Source organism: Pithys albifrons, chromosome 6 (genome assembly GCF_047495875.1).
Source record: "Pithys albifrons albifrons isolate INPA30051 chromosome 6, PitAlb_v1, whole genome shotgun sequence".
Lineage (NCBI taxonomy): Eukaryota > Metazoa > Chordata > Aves > Passeriformes > Thamnophilidae > Pithys > Pithys albifrons.
In genome coordinates this window covers 60,551,143-60,565,032 of record NC_092463.1, presented here as the reverse complement: position 1 = coordinate 60,565,032, position 13,890 = coordinate 60,551,143, and the positions used below count along the sequence as shown (strand labels likewise).

At 41.2% G+C, this 13,890-nt stretch overlaps 1 protein-coding gene across 2 annotated transcripts in view; it reads right to left on the bottom strand.

The window, feature by feature from the left end:
• NELL1 (neural EGFL like 1) overlaps positions 1 to 13,890 on the bottom strand; it is a 282,113-nt gene that overhangs the window by 59,512 nt on the left and 208,711 nt on the right. For both annotated transcript variants that reach the window (XM_071559105.1, XM_071559104.1), the window contains exon 15: positions 4,891 to 4,986. In XM_071559105.1, coding sequence (XP_071415206.1) covers positions 4,891 to 4,986 — 96 coding nt within the window. The remainder of the gene's footprint in view (positions 1 to 4,890; positions 4,987 to 13,890) is intronic.

Genomic DNA, 13,890 nt, shown 5'->3' with positions numbered 1-13,890 from the left:
GCAAATGGAGCAGGACAACCTCAGCCACCTGGAACATCTGCCTTCTCTGGGTCTGTCACAGCCTCAGGAGTGACATATCAACCATAGCCAGTGTGTCCTCGAATAAGCTGAGCATCATTCGCTTCACCCTCTTGTCTTGCACTACACTGGCTTTGACTCACCTTGAAATCAGGGCCTTTGGAAAGAATGTCATGCAAAGCCTTGTGCCTACAGCTGCACAGCTGGTTTGTTTCCCAAAATAACCCCCAGTTCTTATTTTACAAAAGATCTTAGATAGAGAAAGGTAGGGAGTTTTGACATTTAGCTTACTGTACTCACTGAAAAATCTCTTCCTCTGCTTTGCTTTGCTTTTTATTTGCTCATTTTGTAAACCAGGCTCCTTGACTGAGACGAATTGGATAGATACACACCTAAAGATTGATCCAGCTTAGGAACCAAAGAAATGCCACACAGAAACACAAGTCTCACATTTTTATCTATGTCTGGAGTCCGAAGGCATATGGATTGTAGGGAGTTTTACCCAAAGGACTGCAGAAGACAGAACATTCCAGAAGGAGCAATTTAAGGGAAGAGAACAAAAAGAAGCATGCAGCTGGTCAGACGACAACTCCAGATACTGCCAACTACTATGAAACAAATCAGATAAAGCCCCCCTGATTTCCATGATGGACACACCACGTTTCCAAGATACAAGCACAGCAACATTTCATTCCATACCTGTGAAATCTGTGACTGTCCCAAAGAATCCACTAATGCAACACTGCAAGGCTTGATTGACTTATTCTCTTGCAATGTAATTATTGGAATTCAAAGCACATTTCTCAGCCATGGTACATACTGAAAAATGACCTCACCTCACTATTAGACAATTCTTTGCAGGCACAGCCCAAAAGAGCACGAAAAAGCATCCCAGTAATTATCAGCCCCTGGTGCTTGGCTGCCATGCCTTACCCTTGCTTCTGACTGTTCATAATCAGCAGGTAATTCTTGGAAATCTCTCAGTCATTCTATGAGAAAACTGTTTTCCAGTGCTTTACAAAGCCTGTACATACACATGTAGTGCTACCACAAACATCCTCCTCCCTGAGCTCCAGCCTACAAAACATCTTCTAATCTCCCAGAAACACATTCCCCATTCACTGTGTGCCACTTCAGACAGCAGCTGTCACGAGCCAAGGGAGAAAGGGTGTGGTGCAGTTCAATCCCTTTTGGAGGCACTGCCCCACCAGTGCCAAAAACTCTCCTGCAGCCTTTGGAAAAATGCTGCACTTTCCCTTCCTTACACTTGTTGGGAACCCACTGCTTCAAACCCTTCTGCTCCTTCCTGCTCGTGACCAAAAGTATGATTTGTACAGACAAACACTGTAACTACTCCCAGAGCTGAAATTCCTGCCACCTCTGGTTACCATCCCAGGGCTGTGCAGGTGTTGATACACATCTCTGAGACCCATGCCCAGGACTCCAGCACCTCCAGGCAGGTGTTCAAGGAATGCATGCAATTTCTAGGCACGACATCATCTCTTTACTCCTGCCTCTGCCATCACAGATTGTCCTGCCCATCTCCTCCTCACCACTTCATCAGTGGCAGCAGTAACTAACACTCCACAGATACAGGATAACTGTGAACCTGTCTGAAAACCAGCACTAAAACTCCACTCACCTGTGGATCATCCACAGACAGAAAAAAACAGCTCAATGACTGATCAGACTTTTTCTGTTTTAAAGGTGGCAGAAATGTGAGCTGGATGGCAAACCAGGGCATTTGAATTCATGCTGCCAGCAGTTCTCACAGCAGACATATTTGCATTCTCTCTGCACACCAAAGTGTCTCTCAGAAGCCTTTGCCAGGGATCCCTGCAAAGGATGCAGCTGGGCTGAAGCCAACAGTGTTACACACAGCTAAGGATGCCGGTCTCCAGCTCTGCCTTCAGGCACAGACTTGCTGCAATGAGACAGCAGTGGCAGGAAACACATCCAAAGTTTCCAACACAAATATCACAACTGTGTCAGATGCGATCACAAGTGGTAACGATCACAGAGATCACAGATTTCAGCCCTGGCCAGCAAAACGCAAAATAAACAGAGAATTGATTTAAAGATAGAACCAAATCCTAAACAGAAAATGACAAAACTGCACTTAGAAGCAACTAACACATACTTAAAGAAATAGCATTATAAACAATGAATGGAGGAGGGAATTAGTCCACAGTATCTCTGAATATCAATTGGCAGTTCACCTTCAAACAGAAAAGACAGCCCCACAACTGTTATGATGATTCCTTATGTCAGGCAAAGCAACTGGCAAGAGGTGATTCTTCTTAGCAGCATATTGAATTATGTATTGGTACATAAGCCTTAAATGTGTACTTTAATTTCACCTAAGTAAATTACCAGCATAAATCCTACCCTTCTCAAATATCTCTGAATTTTTAATTAACCTAATATCATCATTTCAACCAGGCAGTCAGGAACGATGAGTAACATGATTCATATTCAGAAGTAAATGCACCTGCTTTTCAACAACATTTCTAATTACTGGCTCATTTTACCCTTGAAAAGGCGATGAAGCCAATTTGGGCCCTACTGTTTTTAGCCAGTGACGAGTCCTTTCAGCTCACCAGTAATGGATAAGGAATTGCTGTGTTGTCAGTTTGAAGGACATCTTCAAATGCACCCTGACAAACTGAACACATTGCCAAAACACATCATTTTATTTCTTATATGCAGCACTTCACCATAAGCTTCCACCAGACAAGATTTCTCCAAGGCCATTTCAGCTTTGATCTGCAGTGGTGCCCCACCAGTGATGACCTTTGGTCTGTGTCACAATGACAGAAGCAGTGCCACCATATGTTAAAGACAAGAAAGTGCTTATTTCTGATGTTACAGACTACAGGAAAGCAAACAAACATGGGGTTTGAATACTTCGGTGTCCCTTAGAAACACTGCAGCAAACTACAGAGAGACTGTGAGGAAAGCTTTACTGAACTGCCTCCTCTTCCTGACAGGATTACCTGTTTTAGGAGTAATCAGGGAAGCAAAGGGATCTCTGCCTCAGAGGTGGTTCACCCTTTCCACTCTGAGCACTTGGTTTGTCCAGGCCACACTCCAGAAGGCTGAAGGAATTCTCACATAGATCTGATATGCATTTGACCACTGGAATATGCATGTGACACAGGGTGTACCTGCTGAAGTTTTCAAACTCTCCAGCACAACTAAAACGTGACAGATTCTCACAGAGAAAACCCTGCTCGTTCTCTGACCAGCTTGGCTGTCAGGTTCCTCAATGTTACCATCATTACCTTGATTTGTAGCACACTGGTAAATCCTATACATCTTCAAAGCAAAAAATAAACTGACTTCTGGTTCAAGCTGTATAGATTTTATTCACAGCAGCTATCTCCTTCTGACATCTACCTCTAAATTGCTTGATATAATGAGAGTACCATGCCTGCCATGCTTCCTTTCCTTGGTGTGCTAACTCATATTTTAGATCAAAACAATACAAAAGGCATGAAAAACACACGAGTCAAAAATGGTTATGTCCTCCATTTATCAATTTTAAACCATCACTTCAACATTTTAAAGACTCTGTGCTCTAGTTATGAAAGTCCCTTTAGAGCTGTAAGAAAAAAGAATGTTCTAAGATTCTTGGGTGAAAGAAACAAAAGCAGGCATGTCTGGTATTGCATCCCCATTATGTTGCCAGTGCTCACTGCTGAATGGCAGGAGATTTTTCTATTTAAAACATGGCAAATGGCAGGAGTGTTTTTCTATTTAAAACAAATAACCCAAAGGCCATAGGCAAAAAAAAAAAGTACTCAAATTTATTCTAGATGATACGAAAATATGAACGTCCTAGTTCACTTTTAAATAATCACAAACAATGCTGACAACTAGAAACTATGAGCTTTAGTTTGCAGCGATTTGATACATTCATAAAAAGATGTAGCAGTTTTCAGGAGCTTCTTAAAGCAGATTTGTTGACAACTGGGCTTAAGTGACTTTAATAAACACACAAATTACTGCACAATCTCTGGGTTACAAGTGGTTCCAGTTGAGATAACTTGAGGAATAATTTTTTTGTTTTTTTTCTTTTTTTCCTTCCTAAAAAGATTCATCAGTTATAATCACATCCATACTGTGTCATGCAACCTGCAATAAAGTCCACTTCACATCCAGCAGGAAACGCGAGTGTGCAAACAGTGTAACAAACATGCAGAGTGAAAAACCCCCATCGATGAGTTAGCAAAGTGACAAATATCCCCGATAAATGCCAACTAAAATAAACCCCCAATCTGCTATACAAAGAATCAAGTAAGAGTCATTTAAGGTAGCCAAGGAACCAGCTTTTTGTGAAGCCAAGAGAAAGGGGGAACTCCGAGGCTTTCAGCAGCAAACTGGAAACAGAAAGGTCTGGGAAAGGCAGAATCTAATCATGACTAGTGAGATTCCTTGGAACAGGCTGTGATTCTGTAAAAACCAGTGGCCTCAGTGACTTGGAAACAAACCAGACCTTAAGAATTCAGTAACTTGAAGTGAAAAGAAAGCACCAGATTCTGGTCTGATTTGCACAACAGATTCAGAAAAAGCAGAAGGAAACCTTGAGCTTGCACCCCAGGAAACAGATGGAGTAAATATTTTTCATTTGATGTGCCTTCTAATTAGCAAAAAATGTCCCCTGGAAGCAAAAGCAGATACAGCCCTGATAAAATTAAACATGGAAAGTTTTAAACAAGACTAACTTTCAGTTGGAAAAGGCAGAAATGGAACAGTCATTTCTTCAATCGAGAGAAAATACCAAGCAGAATGAATGAACGGAAAGTAATTACTGCTTTAGTGTATCATATTTCTCATTACTGAAGAAGGTGTTTTTCAGAAAAGCTTTACCTTTCTCACAATGACTTCCTGTGAATCCAGAAGGGCAGACACATTTGTTCGGGGCTACACAAGTCCCACCATACCTGCATCCTTCTTCACAGAATGCTGCAAAATAAAAGGAATATGTGGGTAAAACGTCATTTAAAAAATATTAAGTATTTGCAGGATGATAAGAACAACATCTAAAATCTAAGGAATCAGCAGAATCCAACATATTAAAATTCGGTCCATCTGCAAAACACAAAGAGAAATAACTCAAGTGACAAGAGGAAAACTCTCAGATTACACTGTAGCAAATCCCCTCACCAAGGAAAGATTAGTAACCATGTGGAAGAAGAAGAGAGGGAGAAATACAATGTATGATTTTAATGGGGCTGCTCTGCTCTCAGTTATACCAAATGAGTAATAGAATTACAATGCTCTGGTAACCCACAGAAAACAGGCTGCTGAGATGGTGTTAATCACTTTGTTCCTCACTTCCATCAAATAAACTTCACTGAAATGTCTGCAAACACACAACATTTTGCTTTTCAAATTTTAATTTTTAAGTGTAAAGGACATTTTGTGGAATCAAGAAATTAAACATGATGAGAGTCACGACTGGAAACAGAGAAAGGCTCAACCCCAGGATAATGGCTCCACTGAGGTGAGATTCTTGACAGAGCAGTACCCAAGTTCTTTAGAAGTATTTGACCAATAATTAGGATTTGAAACAACTGACGGGTCTCATCTTTTCTTGTGAGCACTGTGTGATGTTCCTCTTAGTTCCAGTTGAGAGGAAGCCCACCAAGTGTGCAGTTACGCAGGTTAATTTTCTTTCTTTTTGTTGTGTTTGTGCAAGTGGCTTGGAAAGGAAATGAGGACACATCTATTTGGTGGTAAGGTGGGTATCACCTTTGCCACAGCTCAGAGCAGGCCCTGCCCAGCACACTCCCCCCTCCCTCCACAGGTGACCCACCAGTCTGACGGCACTGACAAGGGAAGTTACAATTAATATTTAAGCAGCAGCTCTCTGCATCTAAGCTAATAACAGATCTGCAAAGTGTTTCCTGCAAGCTAAAATCACAGATGGAGAGTTGACAAAGAGATGTTACAAATGCTAGGAAAAGGCTTAAAGTGCTAGATAACAGAAGAAATGTTGAAGATTTATTTTCCAGTGCACTAAAAAAAAATTAAAGTGAATAAAGTACTAGGTGATAAAAAGAATCTTTTGCAACTGTTAACCACTGAGAGGAAAAAAAAAAAGCCCATCATCATATCTCTTGACTGAACTGATAGACACATCTGCCTCACTGTAAATATTTAATTCATAGCATGCCATGCTGCTTTAAGGTGGATGGCATGGAGAGAAGATGCTGCAGTGGTAGTGGTTTAGAGCAGACAGTGGCACAACATCCTGAGCACTTCTGTGACTGGAGTGGTGTGCAGAAAGCACAGCTCTTGCCCAGTAACACCTCTGCTCATCAATGCACACACTCCATATGGGGATCTTCTAAAATGCCTCTCTTTTGAAACCAGCCAATTTCTACTGCATAGGAAGAAGAGAAATATGGTTTAAGAGTAGTATTTTGTGATTTTTTTGTGTATAAATATTTGTAGGAAATTATAACTGTGCAGAAAGCTGAAAGTATGAAATACAGCTCTAAAATACATAAAAAAAAGTGATGAGACTCAAAAGATTCATTCCAGAGATCTTGAAAGTTTGCTCATCTCTACTTTCAGCATTCTCAGAGAAAGTGCAAGTTAAATTCTACATCTGCATTTTTTCTCATTTGAAATTGAGTGTAAACAGAGACCTCTGTGAAGTAGTAATACATTTCTGCAAACATAAAAGAACTCCAATTTGTGGCAGAGAAGACATAAAGGGGGAAAAAAGTTAACGGCAAAAAAAAAGTGAATAGTTTATCCTCAATATACATCACATTGTACTGGGAAAGAACTGCATGGGGCTCTTAAAAAAATTCATAAAGGGCACAAAAAAGATGGTGTTTATTGTCTCCAGCAATCATGCATGGCCACTGAAAGTTATTAGAACCAACTTACTCATGGGAAATGTCTGCTTCTTACAATAAATCCTATTAGTAGGGCAGCAGAGTGAGGTGGAGCTTCCTTCTGTTCTCTTCTAAAATTTCTGACAGAGAAAGGCTAATGAGACAGGGCTGGCCATGTAACAGATTCTCCCATCAGGCTCATGCTGTGCCAGTGCAGCAGGCAGGGCTCCATGCACAGGCACAGCCAGGTGTGCCAGTGTCACCCGGGACAGGCACTGGGCTGCCTGCCATGGGCCAGACCCCGCCTTTCTCCTCCTTCCTACACAGCCATATCCACACACACCTCCTGTGAGCACAGCCAGATGTGCCAGCACCTGCTCAGCATTTTGGAATGTCACCACAACAATATTGGTACAGGGACACCCTGAGGGTGCTATTAGAAGGGACTCTGTACTGTCCAAGACTCACCCAGGCACCAGATGCTGCAGGATGAAGCTCGGGAAAAAGCTGAGCAAGGCCTGCAGAGGGAAAGAATTCTACTCTCCTTTTCCATTTCTGTAGATGATGAAAACTCCTCTGTAATACAGACTATGTTTGTCTTTATTGCTCAGGCTTTGGTGCATTTTGGGGATGTGATTCCTTCTTATATTTTCATGCAAGAAAAGAAACCCTCAAGGAGGATTTCCAGCATTGTCCTGCTGTTCCCCAGATGGTTCTTCCACAAACCCTCCCATTCCTGCATTGTGGGCTTGTAGGAAATGGGAGTGTCAAACCCACAAATCTGAGAACATAGTTACAAAATCAGAATATTTCTCTAAAGGCAACTTTCCCTAACTGATAGAAAAATGGTTCACAGTATCACAATGCAGTACTGACAGCACTGCTTTAAATGTTAAGAATGCTCAGTATCTCTAATAATAGGAAGACAGTTTCAATTGCTAGCAATTCTGCCAAACTTCACTTATTTGAACTCTTCTTTAATAGTCCTGCCTCTGGCTGAAGCCTTTTAGAACATTTTATCAAAATTCATTCATTTCCAACAGTGAGATTTTTCCTTTAGACCATTAGCAGAGGAATAATTAAGGAAAAGCTTTACATCCTTCTGCACCTGTGCCTTATGGACAAGAGAACCCAACCCAGGGAGAGCTCAGCAATTGAACAGAACTCAGCTGGAGTGCCCAGGCTCTTCTGAAGCTGCTTGTGCTTTGTTATGTCTTACGGGCTCTGGGATATGGATTTCCATGGTGGTTCAGACCCCTCAAAATCAAAAATCTGTCTGGAGGGGGATCCACCAGTAGCACAGTTATGAACCTTGACTGCAGACTCGCTTCTACTCAAAAGAGGTTAACACAAGACAGATAAATCATGGCTAGATGGAACATTGCTAATGTGTTCCCGTAAGGCTCTGGAATTATTTGCAGGCTGCCGGCCTTGTTGAAAAGGACAGTGGTTACTGAATTTACCACAAAGGCTTTATCAGGCAGATTGAGGGAGGGTAAAGTCTACACAGGTGCACTTCCATTGTTAAGAGGCTTATTAAGCATTCTGTGTGGAAAGGAAACAGAATCTATTGATTTCAGGAGGCTTCTGCCAAGGTGAACAGACCTCTGTGATGCCAACCGGTTTCTCCACCAAAATAAAAGCCTTTATTGGATAAAGACCTTCCCTAAGCAGACACAGTTTCTTGGCAGAGGAGGAATTTTATTTTGGATGCACATCCTCTTTGATGATGAATCTGCGGGGAACAGAAACAGCCCAAATGGTTAAGTGTGTTGAATATGTTATTTTGTGATGATGTTGGAGGGACAGGGGAGTGTCACTGTGGAGTCCCACCAAGAGCAGCAGGAAAATGCCCCCCTCCTGGCCATGCACAGGCTGCCTTGTCCCAGTCTGTGTGTGCTGGCACAGCACACGGTCTCTCTGTGCCACCACAGGAAAGCAGGGACTGCCTCAAACACTTCGCACTTCCAAGTGCAATCCTGTAGTTACCAGAAAATATTTATACTTTAACAAAGAAAAAAGTTGAGTAAAATAAATAAATAAATAAAACCAAGTGATCACCCTACAAATTTAAAGGAGTATTACTTGACTATGAAGAGATACAAAGATCACCCTCCAAATAAATCAGGTATTTATATAAAATATTATTTCTTGATATACTAAATGCCTGTGAAATGAAAAATGAAAACCAGGGACATTCAGGAAAGGCAAGGAAGGGGTCAGGCACAGACTGCCTGGGTAAACAAAAATATGCAGCTTTGGAAGAGATATGGGCTGGTGTAACTGTACAAGCAATTTGATAATCAATTGATGGAAAGACCACACTTTCATTAGCTGATTGAATTTACTCAGACAAGTATGCACAAGGGCACAGTTGATAACAATCCAGCTATGTGAGCCAAATACCAGAGTAATTGGATGATCCCAGTTTCTGGGGTGGGTTCACAGGAGAGCTGAGGAAGTTAAGAGCAAACACACAACCACAATCAGGGAGCAGCAGAGGTTCTGTTCTTTTTCTCTGTGCTCAAGTGTGACACTATCATCTATAAAAGTACAAAACTCTTTTTGGTTCAGTGAACTGCATCCTCTGGGTACAGGGTGCAACTTATTTCGCACACACGTCTGCCAAATGCCACTGGAGTCCTTTCATAGCTGGCTGGAGGCAGAGAAGGACAAATCTGGCAGGGATGAACTTGGGGCGAAAGAACTGTCCTGGAAAATGTTCATCCCACGTGTTGGAGCAGGAAGGGGAGTGTGGGTCAGTTTGTCAGTCAGGGCAGACAAACCCTTAGCTGGGCAGTTCCCACTCTGGGGAGTGGCTTCCAACCTAGTTTATGCTTCTGCTTTTATGTGTGATGTGTACGAGGATTATTCAGCCCAGGAAGAGCCCAGACAACTCTGGTCTTCCATCAGCTGATTGAAAAGTTTTCATTTCTACATTAATTTCCTAGAAATTTCACTTAGAAGAGTTACTTTGCAAACCCAATTAGCATAATTGCTGCCTAGTGCAGTCAGAATCCCAAATGCTGGCTGTACAAAGTGTGTACGTGTATTAGAGCTCAGTCGGAACAAAGGTCAGTGAACTTGGAATTAGGGTTTGGAGATGGGGGTTTTTCAAAGCACCCAGAGAAGCATGAAGGGAGTCTTTCAAATTCAGCAGGCAACACACAGTGAGAGTAAAGATGGAAATAGGGGCAAAATACCAAAGTCCCTCAGCGGGATTATACACAAATACATCAGGAAGGAACTATGTCAGAGGTATTGGAGTGTCCATGTATGCATTTGCATGCTCTATAATATTTATCACAGTGATGAACTACCATTTTAGAGTTTGTCACTAGGCTGGTTAGCTGATGCAGCAGGGAATCTTTTCAAGCACCCAGTACTGTGTCACACAACACTTGCAGAATTAAGATGTAGGTGAGTTTGGAAGGCTGGGCACATCTCTCAGAAGGTTTTGAGATCTCAGCACTGGGCCCTTTTCCTGCTGTTCTCTGATGTTGAATTCTCTGGGTGCCTGATGTTTTGCTTGACTGATGTGTAGCCAAGCTGTGGCCATTTGTAGGCAAGCAGCAGGTCATCCATCTTGGGGCTTTCAGGGTGGGCTCAAGTGCTGTTTGGCTGCAGATTTGTTTTGAAAAATGAAACCTAAACTCCTTAAAATTAGTACAATGAATCACCGTGATAAATACTTATAATTTCCTTTGTACTACCCCAATAATGGAACTTACTTTTGAATGTGCAAGTTATCCACCTTGATCAATACATTTTTACCTAAAATCTTTCCTAATGAACAAACAAGCTGTATTTAATGAATTAATTCAGAAAGCACATTGAAGGGGCAGAATGTGCCCACTCTGCTCTACTGGTGAAATGGTACATACGAAACTCTTATGGATGTCAACCTTATTTTATGGCTCTGAGCACAGATACGTGACAATTTTCCCCAAAGTATTTGAAAAAGATCAATAGAAGCAGTAAAAGACAAAAGTAATATAATAAAATTTGCCCTGTGATATATTACACTTTTGAAAGCATCTCTCACATCCCCAGATGATTCTGTGCTAAACAAATATTCTTGTTGCCATTTTACTGCTCTGCTTCCTCAAGGTGAGACTCTTCAATATTTTTAGTGCCCCATTTTAAGCCAACTGCAGGTGTCTCTTTAGTAACCCAATAACAAACATGACAAAACAGGGCAGAAATGTCTTCCCCAAACCCACTGAACATTCTCTTTCAAACTTCAAGTCAACAGGTAAAACTCTAAAGCCAAACTGTAATTTACTGTGAGAACAACATGATACTACTGGAGTTTTCCTTTGCCTCAAATCAGTGTGCTTGTTGCATTCCTTAGTTGTTTAAATAAATGGGGATGGAATAATTTATATTTACTAACATAACACAGTTTCTTTAGAAATCAGTTATGCTTAATCAATCTTAATGTAAGGATAAAGAAGCATGTTCCAGAAGCACAAAAGAAGCATTTTCCCTTGTCTGATCTATTATCACAACTTTAGAAAGAAAGCCTTGATTCAAATCTCACACTGAATTCAGTAACAGCACATGCAGTGCAAGGTCTGTGTGGCCTCAATACATGGAATATTCAGAGCAGATAAAAGCAGCTTTCTAGCAAAGTGCATTTTGCAGATCTCCCACCCTTGTGTTCCAGTTCACACAAACACGCTCTGCAGACACATTCAGCATCAGACTGGCTGGGTTACCCCTAAGGACAGATAGACAGGCTGCTAATTCACTGTTCCTGCCTTGCCCAGTAGCACTGACAGGAACCTTCACCAACAAACCCCAAGCCTGTTTACCAGGGAGAAACAGTCTCAATGTGAGAGATTTACTCTATATTGCTAAATGAAAATCTCCCCAAGCACCTTCCAGTAACTGAGCATTCTGAGAAACACCAGACTGTTCAATTAAGCTGTAAAGAAATGCCTAAAATGTTAATAAAACATTATTTTATGGTAATTCTCTATATGAGGAACACTATCTTTTGAAATGGTAGAGACTTTAAGAAAGCATTTTCAGTCACAGCAGGAAGCAAGGATGTTGCTTGGGTGCAATCACAGCCTCTAAAGTCTTACATTCAGCAACCTTTTTCTTAAGCTTGTTTGTGCCCTACTGCAAACCTAACAACTGAAACTGCAAACAAATGCTTGTCTTGATAGCTGCCCAAAATATGCTAGAGTCAATCAAGGAGTTATTGATAGCATTTATCTGTCTGAAGGTGACATTACTGGGAGGGAGAAGATGAAAATGGGAAATAAAATGGCAGTGGGTTTTTCGGGTCTGGATCAAGGATGTGTAAAGACAAGTAATTTACAAAGACATGAAGAGACCTTGAGCTGTGTCTTTTTAAAAATGCACACTAAAATTCAGGTGTTCTCTCTCACTGTCTTAATATTCTGCTGCAAGTAACAGCTACAGTGGGATCTCTGAAAACCTCTTCTATGGGGCTTTTTCACCACATTTTAAACCTCACTCCACTCCAAATAAAATCCCTTTTTCAAGCACCTGATTGCATTCTAGTGAGCAACACCAGAAGGATGGGAACTGACAGTTCCAGAGATCCCAGCCCTCTGCTGACTCAACAGGAAGGACCTCAGTAGGTGAAGCCTTCAGAGCTCCCCACAACACCCAGCCAGCCCTCACTCCTGATCAGGAAAGATGCCTTGTAAGACACAGACACTTCCCCATTAAGGAACAGAACTCCCAGTTAATCTCCATTTACAGAATGTACCTTACCTTGCAGGCTCTAACAGATAAAGGTTTGAACTCACCAAGGATGCTGCCAAGGTGGCAATAAAGAGGTGAAAAGCCCTGGATGCCACGAGCAATGCCCCCCCCAGGGCACGATGTCTCATTCAGGTCGAGTTTATATAAAACACAGAGAGAGTAACCAAGAAAACAAAGGGGGGGGAAAGAAGTTCAACCACAGTGCAAAAACATAGCACCCTAAATACTGACTTCTCTTGGGTAGATGTGGGTAACTTCTGCACCCCTGCACTTCTTCTGACCTTTACAGTTCATGGTCCAAAAGAGAACAAATAATTGGAGACAATTAATCTCAGCTCTTCTCTGCGCTTTAAATCAGAAAGTTTTTCAGTAGCTAAAATATTACCACAGTAGCAGATTATTGTAAAAAAATACACTAAAATCAAATAAAAGTATCTTTTTAGCAATTATTTTCATTTTCCCCGTGGCAAAAACATGTTTATCTCAATACCTGGATTTAGCTAACAATCTCACCAAATTAGTTTTATACATAAGAAAAGATAATAAATGTCAATAATTTTATTACTGAAAGAGACACCAGATTTTTCAATAGGGGAGGAAAAAAAAAGCACTGAAAAGTGATATTGTTCTCACTGTTGCAGAGACATTTCAGTCTAAAGGCAGAGATTGCTTTTCTCAAGCTGGTGTGACAGCAGGTGTGATACACATCACCATCAGCTTTATAATCCTCATAATACCTTGCTTTTAAATAAATCCTTTCATCTCAAGCTCTTATACATTATGAACAATTAAGCCTTACAACCCCCCAGTGAAGAAGATGCATTAAGAGTCTGAACCTGCCATGCACTTCTACAGGACAGAGTTAACTGCAGAAATATAATTCAATAAAGAACGAGTTTAACAAGTAAGAGCAGAAAAGCAAATATCATCTTTGTGTGTGTATAATCTTTGAATGAGCCAAGAGCATTTTAGAAACCCAAGGGGCCACCCTCTCTCCCAGTGTCAATTAGTAAATCTATACCAATTTACACAGTGCCTGAGAATTTACCCTCTAAATTCTTCGAGCTACAAGACTCCAAGGAGTACATCACTGTCACTATTTATGAGATCCATGCTACTGACTTGTGTCTTTACATACACATGTAATCATGCAAATATTTTAGCGAATACCTAGAAAACATTCACAGTGTTGACTTGAGTTTCTGCCACCTGTTCCCTGTCTCTATTTTTACTGCAGAGAACTGAGTAGTATCGTATTGGGGAATGGTAAAGG